Source organism: Aquarana catesbeiana, linkage group LG09, assembly GCF_042186555.1.
Source record: "Aquarana catesbeiana isolate 2022-GZ linkage group LG09, ASM4218655v1, whole genome shotgun sequence".
NCBI classification, from domain to species: domain Eukaryota; kingdom Metazoa; phylum Chordata; class Amphibia; order Anura; family Ranidae; genus Aquarana; species Aquarana catesbeiana.
Genome location: NC_133332.1, coordinates 160,065,983 through 160,079,124, shown reverse-complemented (window position 1 = coordinate 160,079,124; position 13,142 = coordinate 160,065,983). Strand labels below are relative to the sequence as shown.

General features: G+C 40.0%; 1 protein-coding gene across 5 annotated transcripts in view; it reads left to right on the top strand.

Annotated features, from left to right (window-relative positions):
- The window catches only part of KIAA1210 (KIAA1210 ortholog), a 292,927-nt gene that overhangs the window by 176,244 nt on the left and 103,541 nt on the right, over positions 1–13,142 (top strand). For 3 of the 5 annotated variants that reach the window (XM_073599308.1, XM_073599306.1, XM_073599309.1), the window contains one exon: positions 3,850–3,960. The exons of 1 other annotated variant lie outside the window; for it this stretch is intronic. In XM_073599308.1, the coding sequence (XP_073455409.1) occupies positions 3,850–3,960 (111 nt within the window). Of the gene's footprint in view, positions 1–3,849; positions 3,995–13,142 lie in introns of all 5 variants that reach the window. One more of the 5 variants, XM_073599310.1, reaches the window with a different exon arrangement.

The window sequence follows — 13,142 nt, the reverse complement described above, 5'->3', positions numbered from 1 at the left end:
AGCTCAGAAGTGAGAATCGGGAAGACCATAGCTCAGCTTCATAAAATGAAGTGGCCATTGAAATGCATAGTCCACTTTATGAGTAAAACAGCATTTGCCGACAAGGGGCCCTAGTATATAACCACGCACTGTCCCTTTTTTTTTGTAAAATACAGTGTAATTTGATTGGTACATAAGTTGGCCTCTGATGTCACCCTTGAAACCTGCCAAGTATACAGCCGTGGCCAAAAGTTTTGAGTGACACAAATATTAATATAATGCTGCCTCAGTTTTATGATGGCAATTTGCATATACTCAAGAATGTTATGAAGAGTGATCAGGTGAATTGCAATTAATTGCAAAGTCCCTCTTTTCCATAAAAATGAACTTCATCCCATAAAAAAACATTTCCACTGCATTTGTGGAGAAGGCTTCAGGGTGCCCAAGAAAGTCCAGCAACCTCCAGGACAGTCTCCTGCAGTTGATTCAGCTGTGGGATCGGGACACCACCAGTGCAGAGCTTGCTCAGGAATGGCAGCATGCAGGTGTGAGGTTTGCACGCACAGTGAGGAAAAGTCTTTTGGAGGATGGCCTGGTGTCAAGAAGGGCAGCAAAGAAACCACTTCTCTCCAGGAAAATCATCAGGGACAGACTGATATTCTGCAAAAGGTACAGGGATTGGACTGCTGATTACTGGGGTAAAGTCATTTTCTCTAAAGAAATTCCCTTTCCCATTGTTTGGGGCATCCGGAAAAAACCTTGTCCAGAGAAGAAAAGGTGAAATGGATAATATATGTATCATCGCATAGTGGTCATGCGGATACAGAATAGTTATGTGTGCCACGTCTGATATGGATAGATTGGGAAAACAAGAAAGTGTGGGCAGGCACCAAGACTTTATAGGCACAATAAGGATACTATATTATTAAAAGTATTGTTTTTATTTCAAAAATATTATATTAAAAAACGGGAAAGGACAAAAAGATAAAAACTAGGTATGACATACAATATGAACAGAATATGCACTCCATACACAATAGGTCAATTAGTGTAGAAAGAACAAAAAGATTGTAAGAACAACAAAAGACCAACACATCTTATTGATCTATATAGTTACAATACAAATTGTAGGGTTCAAACACTATGTGATGGTGGCAGTCAAATTCTGTGTAAGCTCGACATGTTACGCGCCTTGTGCGCTTCTTCAGGAGCATAGAGTGGAAAAAACTGTAATAAATGATACAATATTATCAGAATTTCCAGAACATTTTTTTGTATGTACATTAACGTATACACCAAAAAGGAAGGAATTAATAAATGAAATAAGTGAATGGAGGCTGTCTAGAAAAAGCACCAAGGGAGCATCAACCCCGCAGTAATCAGGCGGAGAAAAGGCAATGTGGGGACAGGTGTAACATAGTATAAATCTATAATAGATTTATCTATTATAGATTTATACTATGTTACACCTGTCCCCACATTGCCTTTTCTCCGCCTGATTACTGCGGGGTTGATGCTCCCTTGGTGCTTTTTCTAGACAGCCTCCATTCACTTATTTCATTTATTAATTCCTTCCTTTTTGGTGTATACGTTAATGTACATACAAAAAAATGTTCTGGAAATTCTGATAATATTGTATCATTTATTACAGTTTTTTCCACTCTATGCTCCTGAAGAAGCGCACAAGGCGCGTAACATGTCGAGCTTATGAGCTTACACAGAATTTGACTGCCACCATCACATAGTGTTTGAACCCTACAATTTGTATTGTAACTATATAGATCAATAAGATGTGTTGGTCTTTTGTTGTTCTTACAATCTTTTTGTTCTTTCTACACTAATTGACCTATTGTGTATGGAGTGCATATTCTGTTCATATTGTATGTCATACCTAGTTTTTATCTTTTTGTCCTTTCCCGTTTTTTTAATATAATATTTTTGAAATAAAAACAATACTTTTAATAATATAGTATCCTTATTGTGCCTATAAAGTCTTGGTGCCTGCCCACACTTTCTTGTTTTCCCAGAGAAGAAAAGGTGAGTGCAACCATCAGTCCTGTGTCACGCCAACAGTAAAGCATCCTGAGACCATGCATGTGTGGAGTTGCTTCTCAGCCAAGGCAGTGGGCTCACTCACAATTTTGCCTAAGAATACAGCCATGACTAAAGAATGGTACAAAAAGGTCGTCTGAGAGCAACTTCTACCAACTATCCAAGAACAGTTTGCCTTTTCCAGCATGATGATATATAAGTGGCTTGGGGAACAAAACATTGACATTTTGGGTCCATGGCCAGGAAACCCCCCCAGACCTTCATCCCAGTCCTTAAATTTTGACAAACTCCAAGCATTGATTATGCAAGAATGGAATGCCATCAGCAGAATATTGACCAGAAGTTGATTGACAGCATGCCAGGGCAAATTGCAGAGGTTTTGCAAAAGAAGGATCAACACTGCAAATATTGACTTTGCATAAACTTAATGTAATTGTTAATAAAAGCCTTTGACACTTATGAAATGCTTGTAATTATACTTCAGTATACCATAGTTACATCTGACAAAGATCCAAAAACACTGAAGCAGCAGACTTTGTGAAAATTAATATTTGTGTCATTCTAAAAACTTTTGACCACTGCTGTACTCCTATATTCAACTTTGCTTTTCCTGTGTCCTGGAAGCTAATGGGAAAAAGTGAAGGTAAATGATACAGGAGTGTATCCGTCAGGTTTCAAGAATGCCAGCCACATACCACAGTAATTTGCAAAAAGTCAGAGTGGGGTTGATTTTACTAAAGGTGGAGCGTGCAAAATTGTCAAAGCTTAATTGAACAAGCTGGAGTTAGAAGCTGATTGACTACCATGCACAGCTATTTCAGATTTTGCACTCTCCAGTTTTAGTAAAGTGCATTGTAATACACAAGGGCCACTTTTCTGCATGGGCTGTTTTTACTCAAAAGTTTAGCTATGCCTCTAAAATTGAGTGCATTGTACAGTGGGGTCCAGAGGGGTGGCTGAGATATTTTGAGTTAGTTCACCACCTCATTTTTCATGAAAAGGTGACCTTACCCTTTTGAGGTTGCAAATTAGATTTAGCAAGAAATGTATTTGCTTTCAGAAATTGTAACACTATGGCTAGTAGTAGTTGGGTGCGTTCAATTTGGCTTGTTCTGTAATGTTGGAGACTTTTCTCTACCTATCCAAGTAACCTCTTCTGATGTCAGCGCATACCCCAGCATTTATAGCTATAGGGCTATAAATGTTGACGTCAGATGCTCTATTTATTTTTTGTATTAATGTTTGTGTCCATATTGGAAGGATTTACCCTCTATCTGTCCTGAATACCATTGTCACAGACAGTTATGGAAAAGCATTAGCAGAGTTAATGGTCACCACTGGAAGGAGAGAGGATGGTTTATCCAATGGGAATAAATGTTCTGGTAACAACTGTACAAGATGGAAATTTTCCTTACTTTTGAGGGGATTTCCTCTCATTTCTTCTTGCATCTCGAAGACAGGCCACTTTCACACTTGTGTGACTTGTCCTGTGACCTTGGACTGCAAAGTTGCAAAACAAGTCCTACCCCATGATTTCCAATGAGTACTGTTCATATCTGTGCGACTTCAAGTCGCAGCAACTTTAAAAGTAGTCCCTGCACTATTTTGGTCTTACTTTGATGCAACTTGAGGTCCATAGACCTAAAGATTACACGGGCATTGCTTCAATTCAAGTCAAAGTTGCATGACTTTCAGGTCACACAAGTGTGAAAGGGACTGAAATGAAATATCCACAGAAGGACATGTATGCAGATGTTTAAATTATCATTTTTAAGAGAGGAAAATCAACTGATGTTAATAAACTTGTTTTTCCTATAGTTATTCAGAATAGCCTACCAGAATCTGGGAAAAATGCACAATCCACTCCACCACAAAATCCGGATGAGCCACCATGGTTCTCCTTGGCAAAGAAAAAAGCAAAAGCATGGAGTAAGATGCCTCAGATCGTGCAGTAGTATCACATGTATGTTGTATGTTCATTGTTTTTGTTTCTGGTTTTACCTGTGACCATGTTTCAGCCAATGCTATCAAGAAAATTTATTTTTCCTAATTTCTGTAAAATTGATTTGCAATAAGGAACACTCGCCCTTATTTCATAACATTGTATCTGTATATACCTGTGCTTTTTGACTTCCAAAAAAGCTTTTGACCCTTTTAGAAAATTGTTTTAAAAAAAATGCAAATATAATTCTGTTTAATGGATTTATGCAAATGCTGGCTGTGCTGAGACCGTACCAATATAACTATAAATCTAGTACACAACACATCTCTATGTATTAAGGTAACCTATGTCTTCCTAAGACTATTTACAGGATGGGAAACTTATAGCAGCAGGGGCTTGTAGCATTAAAGCCTTTCTTCATGGAGGAACTCCATTCCACCTACCTCTGATGCACCTTGCCAGGCTTTTTTGTTTCCTTTCCTTGCCTTGCAAAGTCAGCTATACTCCTAAATCCCTATCCCGGTCCAGCACTGCACCTCCCCTCCACGGATTTTAGTCCGCTTCTGGATCCTGTGGCTGAACATCTAGTAGGAAGTGTCTACGTTGTGCAAACCCTCTCGGACACCAAAGATGCTGGAACGTTGCATTTCGGCAGCTTAAAAGGGGCATTTAGATGGATTTTTTTTTTACTTTTTATATACAGCAATCTGTACAGAAAGTGGGAGAAGGGAGGTTATCTTTATCCCAGTGAAGGACTTTAACTGATGCATTGTAACAAACTGTTGATAATGAGTCTTCCCGTGCTTACAGGCTTTTGGTGATTGATTATTTTGTGTGTTTGTGTTTTTGTTTTTTGTTTTTTTTTTGTTTTGTTTTTTTATATCACACATCTGTTTGTTAGTATAAGAAATTATCAGTAAAGTGAAAAAAAGTCTACCTTTTACCATCTACCAAGTATAACTTCACAGCAAAATCACATGACCATGCTAACACATTATCCAGCATTCTCAACTTCTATGGACCCCTTTTAGCCTGTGCGATTATGGAAACCTGGAAACAGCCAACAAATACATTTTAGGCCTTTCACATTATGTGTTGCTTAAAGGGTTAGTTCACCTTTTCTGAAAAAATACTAATACTGTACACACTCCCCAACTCCTCTGGGAAGGAAGCCCTGCAGAAAGAAAAGAGAAGAGCAGGGATTTCAAATCCTGGGTTAATGCATCGGCTGCATGGGCAGTATCTGCTCATCACCTATGGAGGCAAATACAGCTGGGAATGGGGAAGATGTATAGCGTGTGTTCATCTTTCCATTTTTTTTCTGAAAAGGTTAACTTGCACTTTTTAACGTTAATGCAGCAAATGATTTTGTAGTGTATATTAAATGTAAAAAAAATAACCCTTTTTAATGCAGTGCACCACAATGCACAGCATGTGCATTGTGGTGGTCTGCAGTGCAGGTGTATATCCCACTGCTAATATTACATTGGGGTGCCTTTCAGAATGAATGGCAACATTTTGCAATTTGTGTGTTGTGTGGATAGGCTCTTAATGTTTGACTGTCCCACAACTACCTGTAGTGGACAGAAATCTATTAGGTCACAGGTGAATCCAAAGATGTCAAGAGGCCGTAAAAAGCTTCACTCGCCACTCCCTTCTGTTTGAAATTTCTAGACAAACAAGTAAATTTAGCAATTTCAGCTAATACATTTGCAAGAGTAACCACAAACTATACTGGAGAACAAAAACTGCAGAACGATATAGGAATTAACACCTTTAAACAAAAACCTTGCTGCTATAGTCTTTGACATATACAGTGAAGGGAAAAAAGTATTTGATCCCCTGCTGATTTTGTATGTTGACACACTGACAAAGAAATGATCAGTCTATAATTTTTATGGTAGGTTTATTTTAATAGTGAGAGACAGAATAACATCCAAAAAATCAAGACAAACACATTTCAAAAAAGTTATAAATTGATTTGCATTTTAATGGGTGAAATAAGTATTTGACATTGCTAAACATGACTTTGTACTTGGTGGCAAAACCCTTGCTGGCAATCTTAGAGGTCAGACGTTTCTTGTAGTTGGCCACCAGGTTTGCACACCTCTCAGGAGGGATTTTGTCCCACTCCTCTTTGCAGGTCCTCTCCAAGTCATTAAGGTTTCGAGGCTGATGTTTGGTAGCTCGAACCTACAGCTCCCTCCAGATATTTTCTATGGGATTAAGGTCTGGAGACTGGCTAGGCCACTCGAATACCTTTTTTATGTGCTTCTTTTTGAGCCTCTCCTTTCTTGCCTTGGCCATGTGTTTTGGGTCATTTTCATGCTGGAATACCCATTCACAACCCATTTTCAATGCCCTGGCTGAGGGAAGGAGGTTCTCGCCCAAGATTTGACGTTAGATGGCCCCGTCCATCATCCCTTTGATGCAGTGAATTTCTCCTGTCCCCTTAGCAGAAAAACACCCCCAAAGCATAATGTTTCCACCTCCATGTTTGACAGTGGGGGATGGTGTTTATGGTTTCATAGGCAGCATTCCTCCTCCTCCAAATATGGCGAGTTGAGTGGATGCCAAAGAGCTCGATTTTGGTCTCATCTGACCACAACACTTTCCCCCAGTTCTCCTCTTAATCATGCAGATGTTCATTAGCAAACTTCAGACAGGCCTGTACATGTGCTTTCTTTAGCAGGGGGACCTTGCGGGCGTTGCAGGATTTCAGTCTTTCACAGCATAGTGTGTTACTAATTGTTTTCTTGGTGACTATGGTCCCAGCTGCCTTGAGATCATTGACCAGATTCTCCCATGTAGTTCTGGGCTGGTTCTTCACCGTTCTCATAATCATTAAAACTCCACGAGGTGATCTTGCATGGAGCCCCAGACTGAGGGAGATTGACAGTCGTTTTGTGTTACTTCCATTTGCGAATAATCACACCAACTGTTGTCACCCTCTCACCAAGCTGCTTAGCGATGGTCTTGTAGCCCATTCAAGCCTTGTGTAGGTCTACAATCTTGTCCCTGACCTCCTTGGACAACTCTTTGGTCTTGGCCATGGTGGAGAGATTGGGATCTGATTGCTAATGTGGACAGGTGTCTTTTATACAGGTAACAAGCTGAGATTAGGCGCATGCCCTTTAAGAGATTGCTCCTAATCTCAGTTCATTACCTGTATAGAAGACACCTGGGAGCCAGAAATCTTGCTGATAGGGGATCAAATACCTATTTCACTCATTAAAATGCAAATCAATTGATAACTTTTTTGAAATGCGTTCTTTTGCTCTCACTGTTAAAATAAACCTACAATTAAAATTTATATACTGATCATTTCTTTGTCAGTGAGCAAACGTACAAAATCAGCAGGGGATCAAATACTTTATCCCTCACTGTAAGAAGCCAGCAAATGGTTCAGACATCACTGTCTTGAAAAAAACTTTTGGTCGAACTAAAGCTTTAAAATGGTTAATATTTTAATTTTTGTTTACGGTTTATCAGAAATAAAGTGTATTTCAGTTTGGGAAAAACATATGCTCCTGAACAGGCTTTAAGTTGGTAGTCTGTCAACATTTACCAGAGTCTCTGACAGTACTGGTTGCCTGAATGGGGGGGGGGGGGGACTAGATTTGGGAAAACATGATCGTAACAGGGGTGAAGGTGTGAACATCATAATTTCTGCCCCTACTCATCTTTTATTGAATAATTTCTGACTGCAAGGCGTTCTAATGACTTTCATATGTATAGTATAGCACTTAATAGAGCAGATTTTCATTTGACATTCAATGTCATTAGTACCTAAAGCATAAGGAGGCCTACATTTTAATAAACCTTGGCAAATATCTCCCTCTGCTGTATAGCGAGTACTTTTGCTTGAAAAAATATACTTTGTGTCATAGTGTAACCAAAGGTAAAATCTACTGCTCTACCAAGAACATGGTTTAAAGGGCAGTTTTCAATAGGTGGCAGCACTGTGGCATAGTGATAAGTGCTTCTGCCCAGCACTGGGTTCCCTGATTTCAAATCTCCTTCACAATGTTATATCCATGGAGCTTGCAAGTTCTCCCTGTGCTTGCATGGGTTTCCTCCCACACCTCAGAGACATGCTGGCAGGCTCCTTGAAGGCAAGGACAGATTTGAATGTACAGTATACAGTGCTGAGTAAGTTGTTGGCATGATATACCTGTGATAATATGTGAAACTATTTTTTGACAGAATTGAATCTGTTGTCACTCAGATGCTAATATTGAATCGCATATCTGCATATTTTGTATCTCATGGTGTTATAAAACTGTGAGCTTTTGTAATGAGCATACCAGATGTCCCTTGCCTTATGTTGTGCTGTAAGGCAATATCCTTCATTTAATATTATCCTTTAAAAAGGCCTAAATCTAAGCCTGCAGAAATATAGCCCATTGTATTCCCTGGGTCCAGGGGTGATCCCTCTATTCCCACTAGTAGTTCACCTACACTGAAGCATAGGAAGGTGGCTCCACAGCAGAGTTACAGAGCTGTAAACCTGCTGAGAAGCACAATGAAAAGTTCAACTTAAACCAGTGAAGCTGGTCCAAATGAACTATTACCTTCACGAAGAGATGCGGCAGATGGAGAACTGTATAAAGCCAAAACTATATACAGAATACAGCACTGCGTTCTGGCAGTGGGGTGGGAACTTCCTGTCTTAAACCCAGGACAAAATCAAGTTCTGTTGAGTTACTCAGTCCTTACAAAGAGCTGAGGTGGATGGATGACATCTCAATCTCTGATTCAGCTTTGTGAAAGGCTGAGTGTAGCTCAGTACAGGTCGATTTTGTTCAGGGTGTGGGACAGGAAGTTCCTATTCCACTGCAGTAACACAGCTGAGGCTATATACTGTCCATACAGCGCTGGGAGCCGCTGTATCTCTTAGCGAACAAGCCAACGATAATCCAAATAGTCAAGCTTGGTCCAAACAAACTATTTAAACTTAACTTAAAAGCTGACCTCCAGCTTTTAGTGAACTTTGGTAATTCACTGTAACATGTTTTATGAAAATGGTACCAGTTTACTGAGTGTTTTTACTTGTTCCTTGGGGGTCTCTTTTTAAATGTAATTTTCAGTAGGATGATTTGTCACTGTTTTTGCCTAAGCCAAACAAAAAAAAGAAAATACCCCAAATAAGATATTTTCCCCTTCTTAAAAACATTGGCAGACCTTTTCTTCCAGATTAGTAGGCATTTACATGTTGTTGATGGGTCGACTTTGTGTACTGAAAACATTTTTATCCCCAGGGAATACAGAATTTTGCATATTACATGTGAATGAATCATGAAGGTGTCACCTCTACCACTCAATAAAATTCTAATTGAGTCTTTTCCACTTTAGGAATTCCTGCTTTAAGAATACACTGCAGGGTGCATTACTTTTTTATTCTGTTTTGTCTTATGGTTTATAATTGAATATTGGGAAAAAAAAATGACACTGCCTACAGTTTTTCATAGGGTTATTCAATGATTGGTGAGTTACTAGTGAACCTCAATTTTAAAGTGTTTTCTTTTACAGGGCCAAACTTTCATACTCAAGGAACTAACTGCAGGGCACACCTAAATGATGCAAACTAGTTGGGCACTGCCTGTCCAATGTAATTCTGCCTACTTCCATTACTCTAACATGGGACTAACATCTGACATTGGTTGTACAGATCGAGAGGCAACTAGGCTTGTGAGTGATCAGGTTCCCTCCAATCCATGCTTCTAAAACGGCAGTCACCTGCTCTGTCAAAGCAGAAGACAGCATTTTCAAGCCAGACAATGCCAGGGTAAACAGAAGCACTTGGGTTAGCCCTAGGGTATATGAAAAGTCAGCCCTTAGCTTTTGAAAGTCTCAATAAATATGCAATTATAAAAAAAAAAAAAAAAAAAGTCAGCCTTGGACACTTCCTTTCGAGTCAAACTGAAAGTTAATGGAGAGCTGTTATAGTTACCACCAACCTCATAAATGAGATGCTTTCATGTAAGGGCATTTTTAAAGCCGAAGTCTAGCCCCCCCCCCCCAAAAAAAAAAAACAGCACAGGTCACGTTACTTACAATCCTTGTGACGTGTCCATTAGTACCCAATTATGCTTGCCCTTTCCTTCCCCCTCCTGCATTCCTAGAAGCTGTACTAAAGATTCTAAGAATGAAACAGTCTATAAATGGAGGCAATGGGCCTTTCCTTTTTATCTTTCCGTCCGCCGTTTGGGTTTCGTTCATGGAAGCTATAGTACGGCTTTTCTGACTGGAGAAGGTCAGGGAAAGGGCTGGCATAGTTGGCCATCTTGAGGAGTGGCTATCACAGATCCATCCTTTTTTATTTATTTTTTTTTTGCCTAAGCTTAGGCTTTTAAATGTCAAAATACAATACAGTATTTTTTCAACAAATCTAAGCTCTTCCCTATCTTAAAACACAGTTCAGTTGTCTAAACATCAATTGGGGTTTCAAAATGTTTTCTAAACATTTACACAAGTTCTGTTTTAACTGTTCCATTTAACTGTTCAGTCATTTTTTTGCACACCGGCACATGTGTGTACCTTTACCAGTGTTGATATGAACTATGCACTTTTTAAAACATAATTTTCTTCAGAATTACATTGAAATTTTGGAGATGAGGACATTTGTCCATCTTTGTATCTGTGTGTGTGTGTGTGTGTGTGTGTGTGTGTATATAAAATATACTGGTTTATATTCTTCTGTGATTTTTTTTTTTTTTTTTTTTTTTTTTTTTTTTTTTCTGCAGTGTAGTTTTCATGCATGATCTGTATATACAGTATGTACCAAGCTTGCACTGTATCTTTTTATTTGTTTGTCTTCAACTTTGTAATCCTATTTTTTTTTTTTTTTTAATACTTTTTGTATGACAATTACTCACTCCAAGTGTTTAATAAATGCCGAACTTTCTTATTTATGCTGCTTGTTTATCTTTCATAACTAAATATATATGTCCAAACTTATTTCTTTAATTAGGAAATTGACTTATGTTTTGTGTGTCCTCTGTTGCCTTCTAATAGCTCACTATCAACTTCACTGCACAAACAGGTTTGCTTTGGTAACAGATCAAAAAGGGCTTTTGCTTTACACCTAGCAAGATGGGCGCCCATACAAAGACTTGTTGGTAATGTAGATGATACCATACTACAAGCTTATATCTCACCCACTTAGGCCTTGTAAGACAAGTACTTACAGTGGCAAGATAAAGTATGTGGACCCCTTGGAATTAACTGTTTTCTGCAGTAATTTATAAAAATAAACGTGCAGCGCTAACCAAAAGATGAATAAAAATAAAAGTAGAAATGAAAAATAGAACAGTGATGGAAGTAACTATAAGTAATGTTACTTAACACAATATAAACCTGTGAGGTATACCAAAAGTGTCCAAAGTGAATACACTAAGTTTAGGAATGTCCAGAGGCAATAGTTGACCTCAACATATTAGAACCAAAAAGACCGCAATTAATAGGTGTACATGGAAGGAGTCTTCTCAGACAGGGGAGGTGTTTGGAAGTGAGATGTTGACTGAAGACTGGATATCACAGCAATCAAAAGCAAAACGACAAAGACTTCTAGAGTAATTACTCTTACCAGATCCTGTGGGACATATCTGCCATACGGCAGTACGTCTATCAGAGCTTGTGGAAATGGTCTCCCATGTATTCTCCCCGGAGGTTCTCCCTATGGTCACGATCTCCAATGGGTGAAGTTAGCCTGAGTCACGGTCACCGATAGCCAGGACAATCGTCGGTGGGGGTTGTCAGCTCGCTCACACACTCTCCGACTCTCGGCAGGTTCAAGGGGTCAGAAACACCCCATCATGGAAAAATTCATGGAAGAAAGAGGGGAAAAAAAGGGGCTCCACATGGCGTAGGTCAAAAAAGATATCAAAGGGATTTATTGAATAAAAACCTTACAAATAAAAAGTGATCACTGGATAAAAGACAATGGCAATGTGGGAAGCTAAAACGCCCTACGCGTTTCGACTAAAAAGCCTTCAACTGGGGCATAGAACAGCAACCCCACATTGCCCATATATATATAAACTGTAAACCCCATGTCAAATAATTAGGTCCGCCCCCGTCATGGCGGGACCGGAAGTAGAGGGTTTGATGTTATACACACTAAAGACTGGCTTAAACCAAAATTATTCCCATATAAAATAGTACACCACACCAGGCCCAGAGTATACCATAGTTCGGGGGTTAAACCGGGGTGTCTCCAGCGAGGGGGGGCTCGTAAATATCAAATAACCTACTCGGCTTGCGTTCCAAGCCTCACATTAACAACGGGACTTGCGTTCCACCTGTCTCAAACACATGACCGGGGAGAGAGACAGCCAGCGAATACTGCGCCGCCGCAGTCTCCCGCGGTCATCACGTGGGGCGTGCGTGCCAGGCCTCGAACATAAGTGTGGAGGAGGAACCAGCCCACACCAAATGCGTCGCTGGCATCTCCCTCAAGGAGCATGCGCTCCAAGCCTCTGAGTGGGGAGGGGCGGACAGCCATTCAGAGCCAGACTGATCAACGATTAGGACCGGCCGGGCCAATCACGGATACGCTGGATGACTAGCCACTCCCCCTCCTGTCATTACTATACTACCTAGGCTATACAATGCGCACTACCATGGTAACGGCCGATGCCAGTGGCAGGATAACATAACTACATGGGGAAAGTTCAATTACAGCCCCTTAATCATAACCACAGATGTGACCAGACAAAAGGGCCCAATAAGTGTCCACATACAGGTTAGACCCCGCGCGGTAGATGGATATAAGAGCGGGGGAAAAAGAATTGCCTACAGTACAGCCTGCATTATACATATGAACTTACCCACCACTATACCTGAACTAATCCCTACAGCTCAGACATAGTGATACACGCTCAGGCCCCCACAATGGGAACCCGGCAATATCACATGTCAAACAGTGTCCAGGGGACCCAAAGCCCCAAGGTTGGAAGGGTTGCGTTATAATTAACATATTGTGTCATACATTACTCGATGGTAGAATCCACAGGCGGCAATCCTTCCCTAGGATCCGGAAAACTCAATACTAAGGACATCAACTTAACCGACATAACAAGTCGATCACCTATACAAACTCAGGTGGGATGTCATAGAGGGGGAAAAAATTAAAAATTAAAAATGTGAAAATGCCAGACATAGGAGT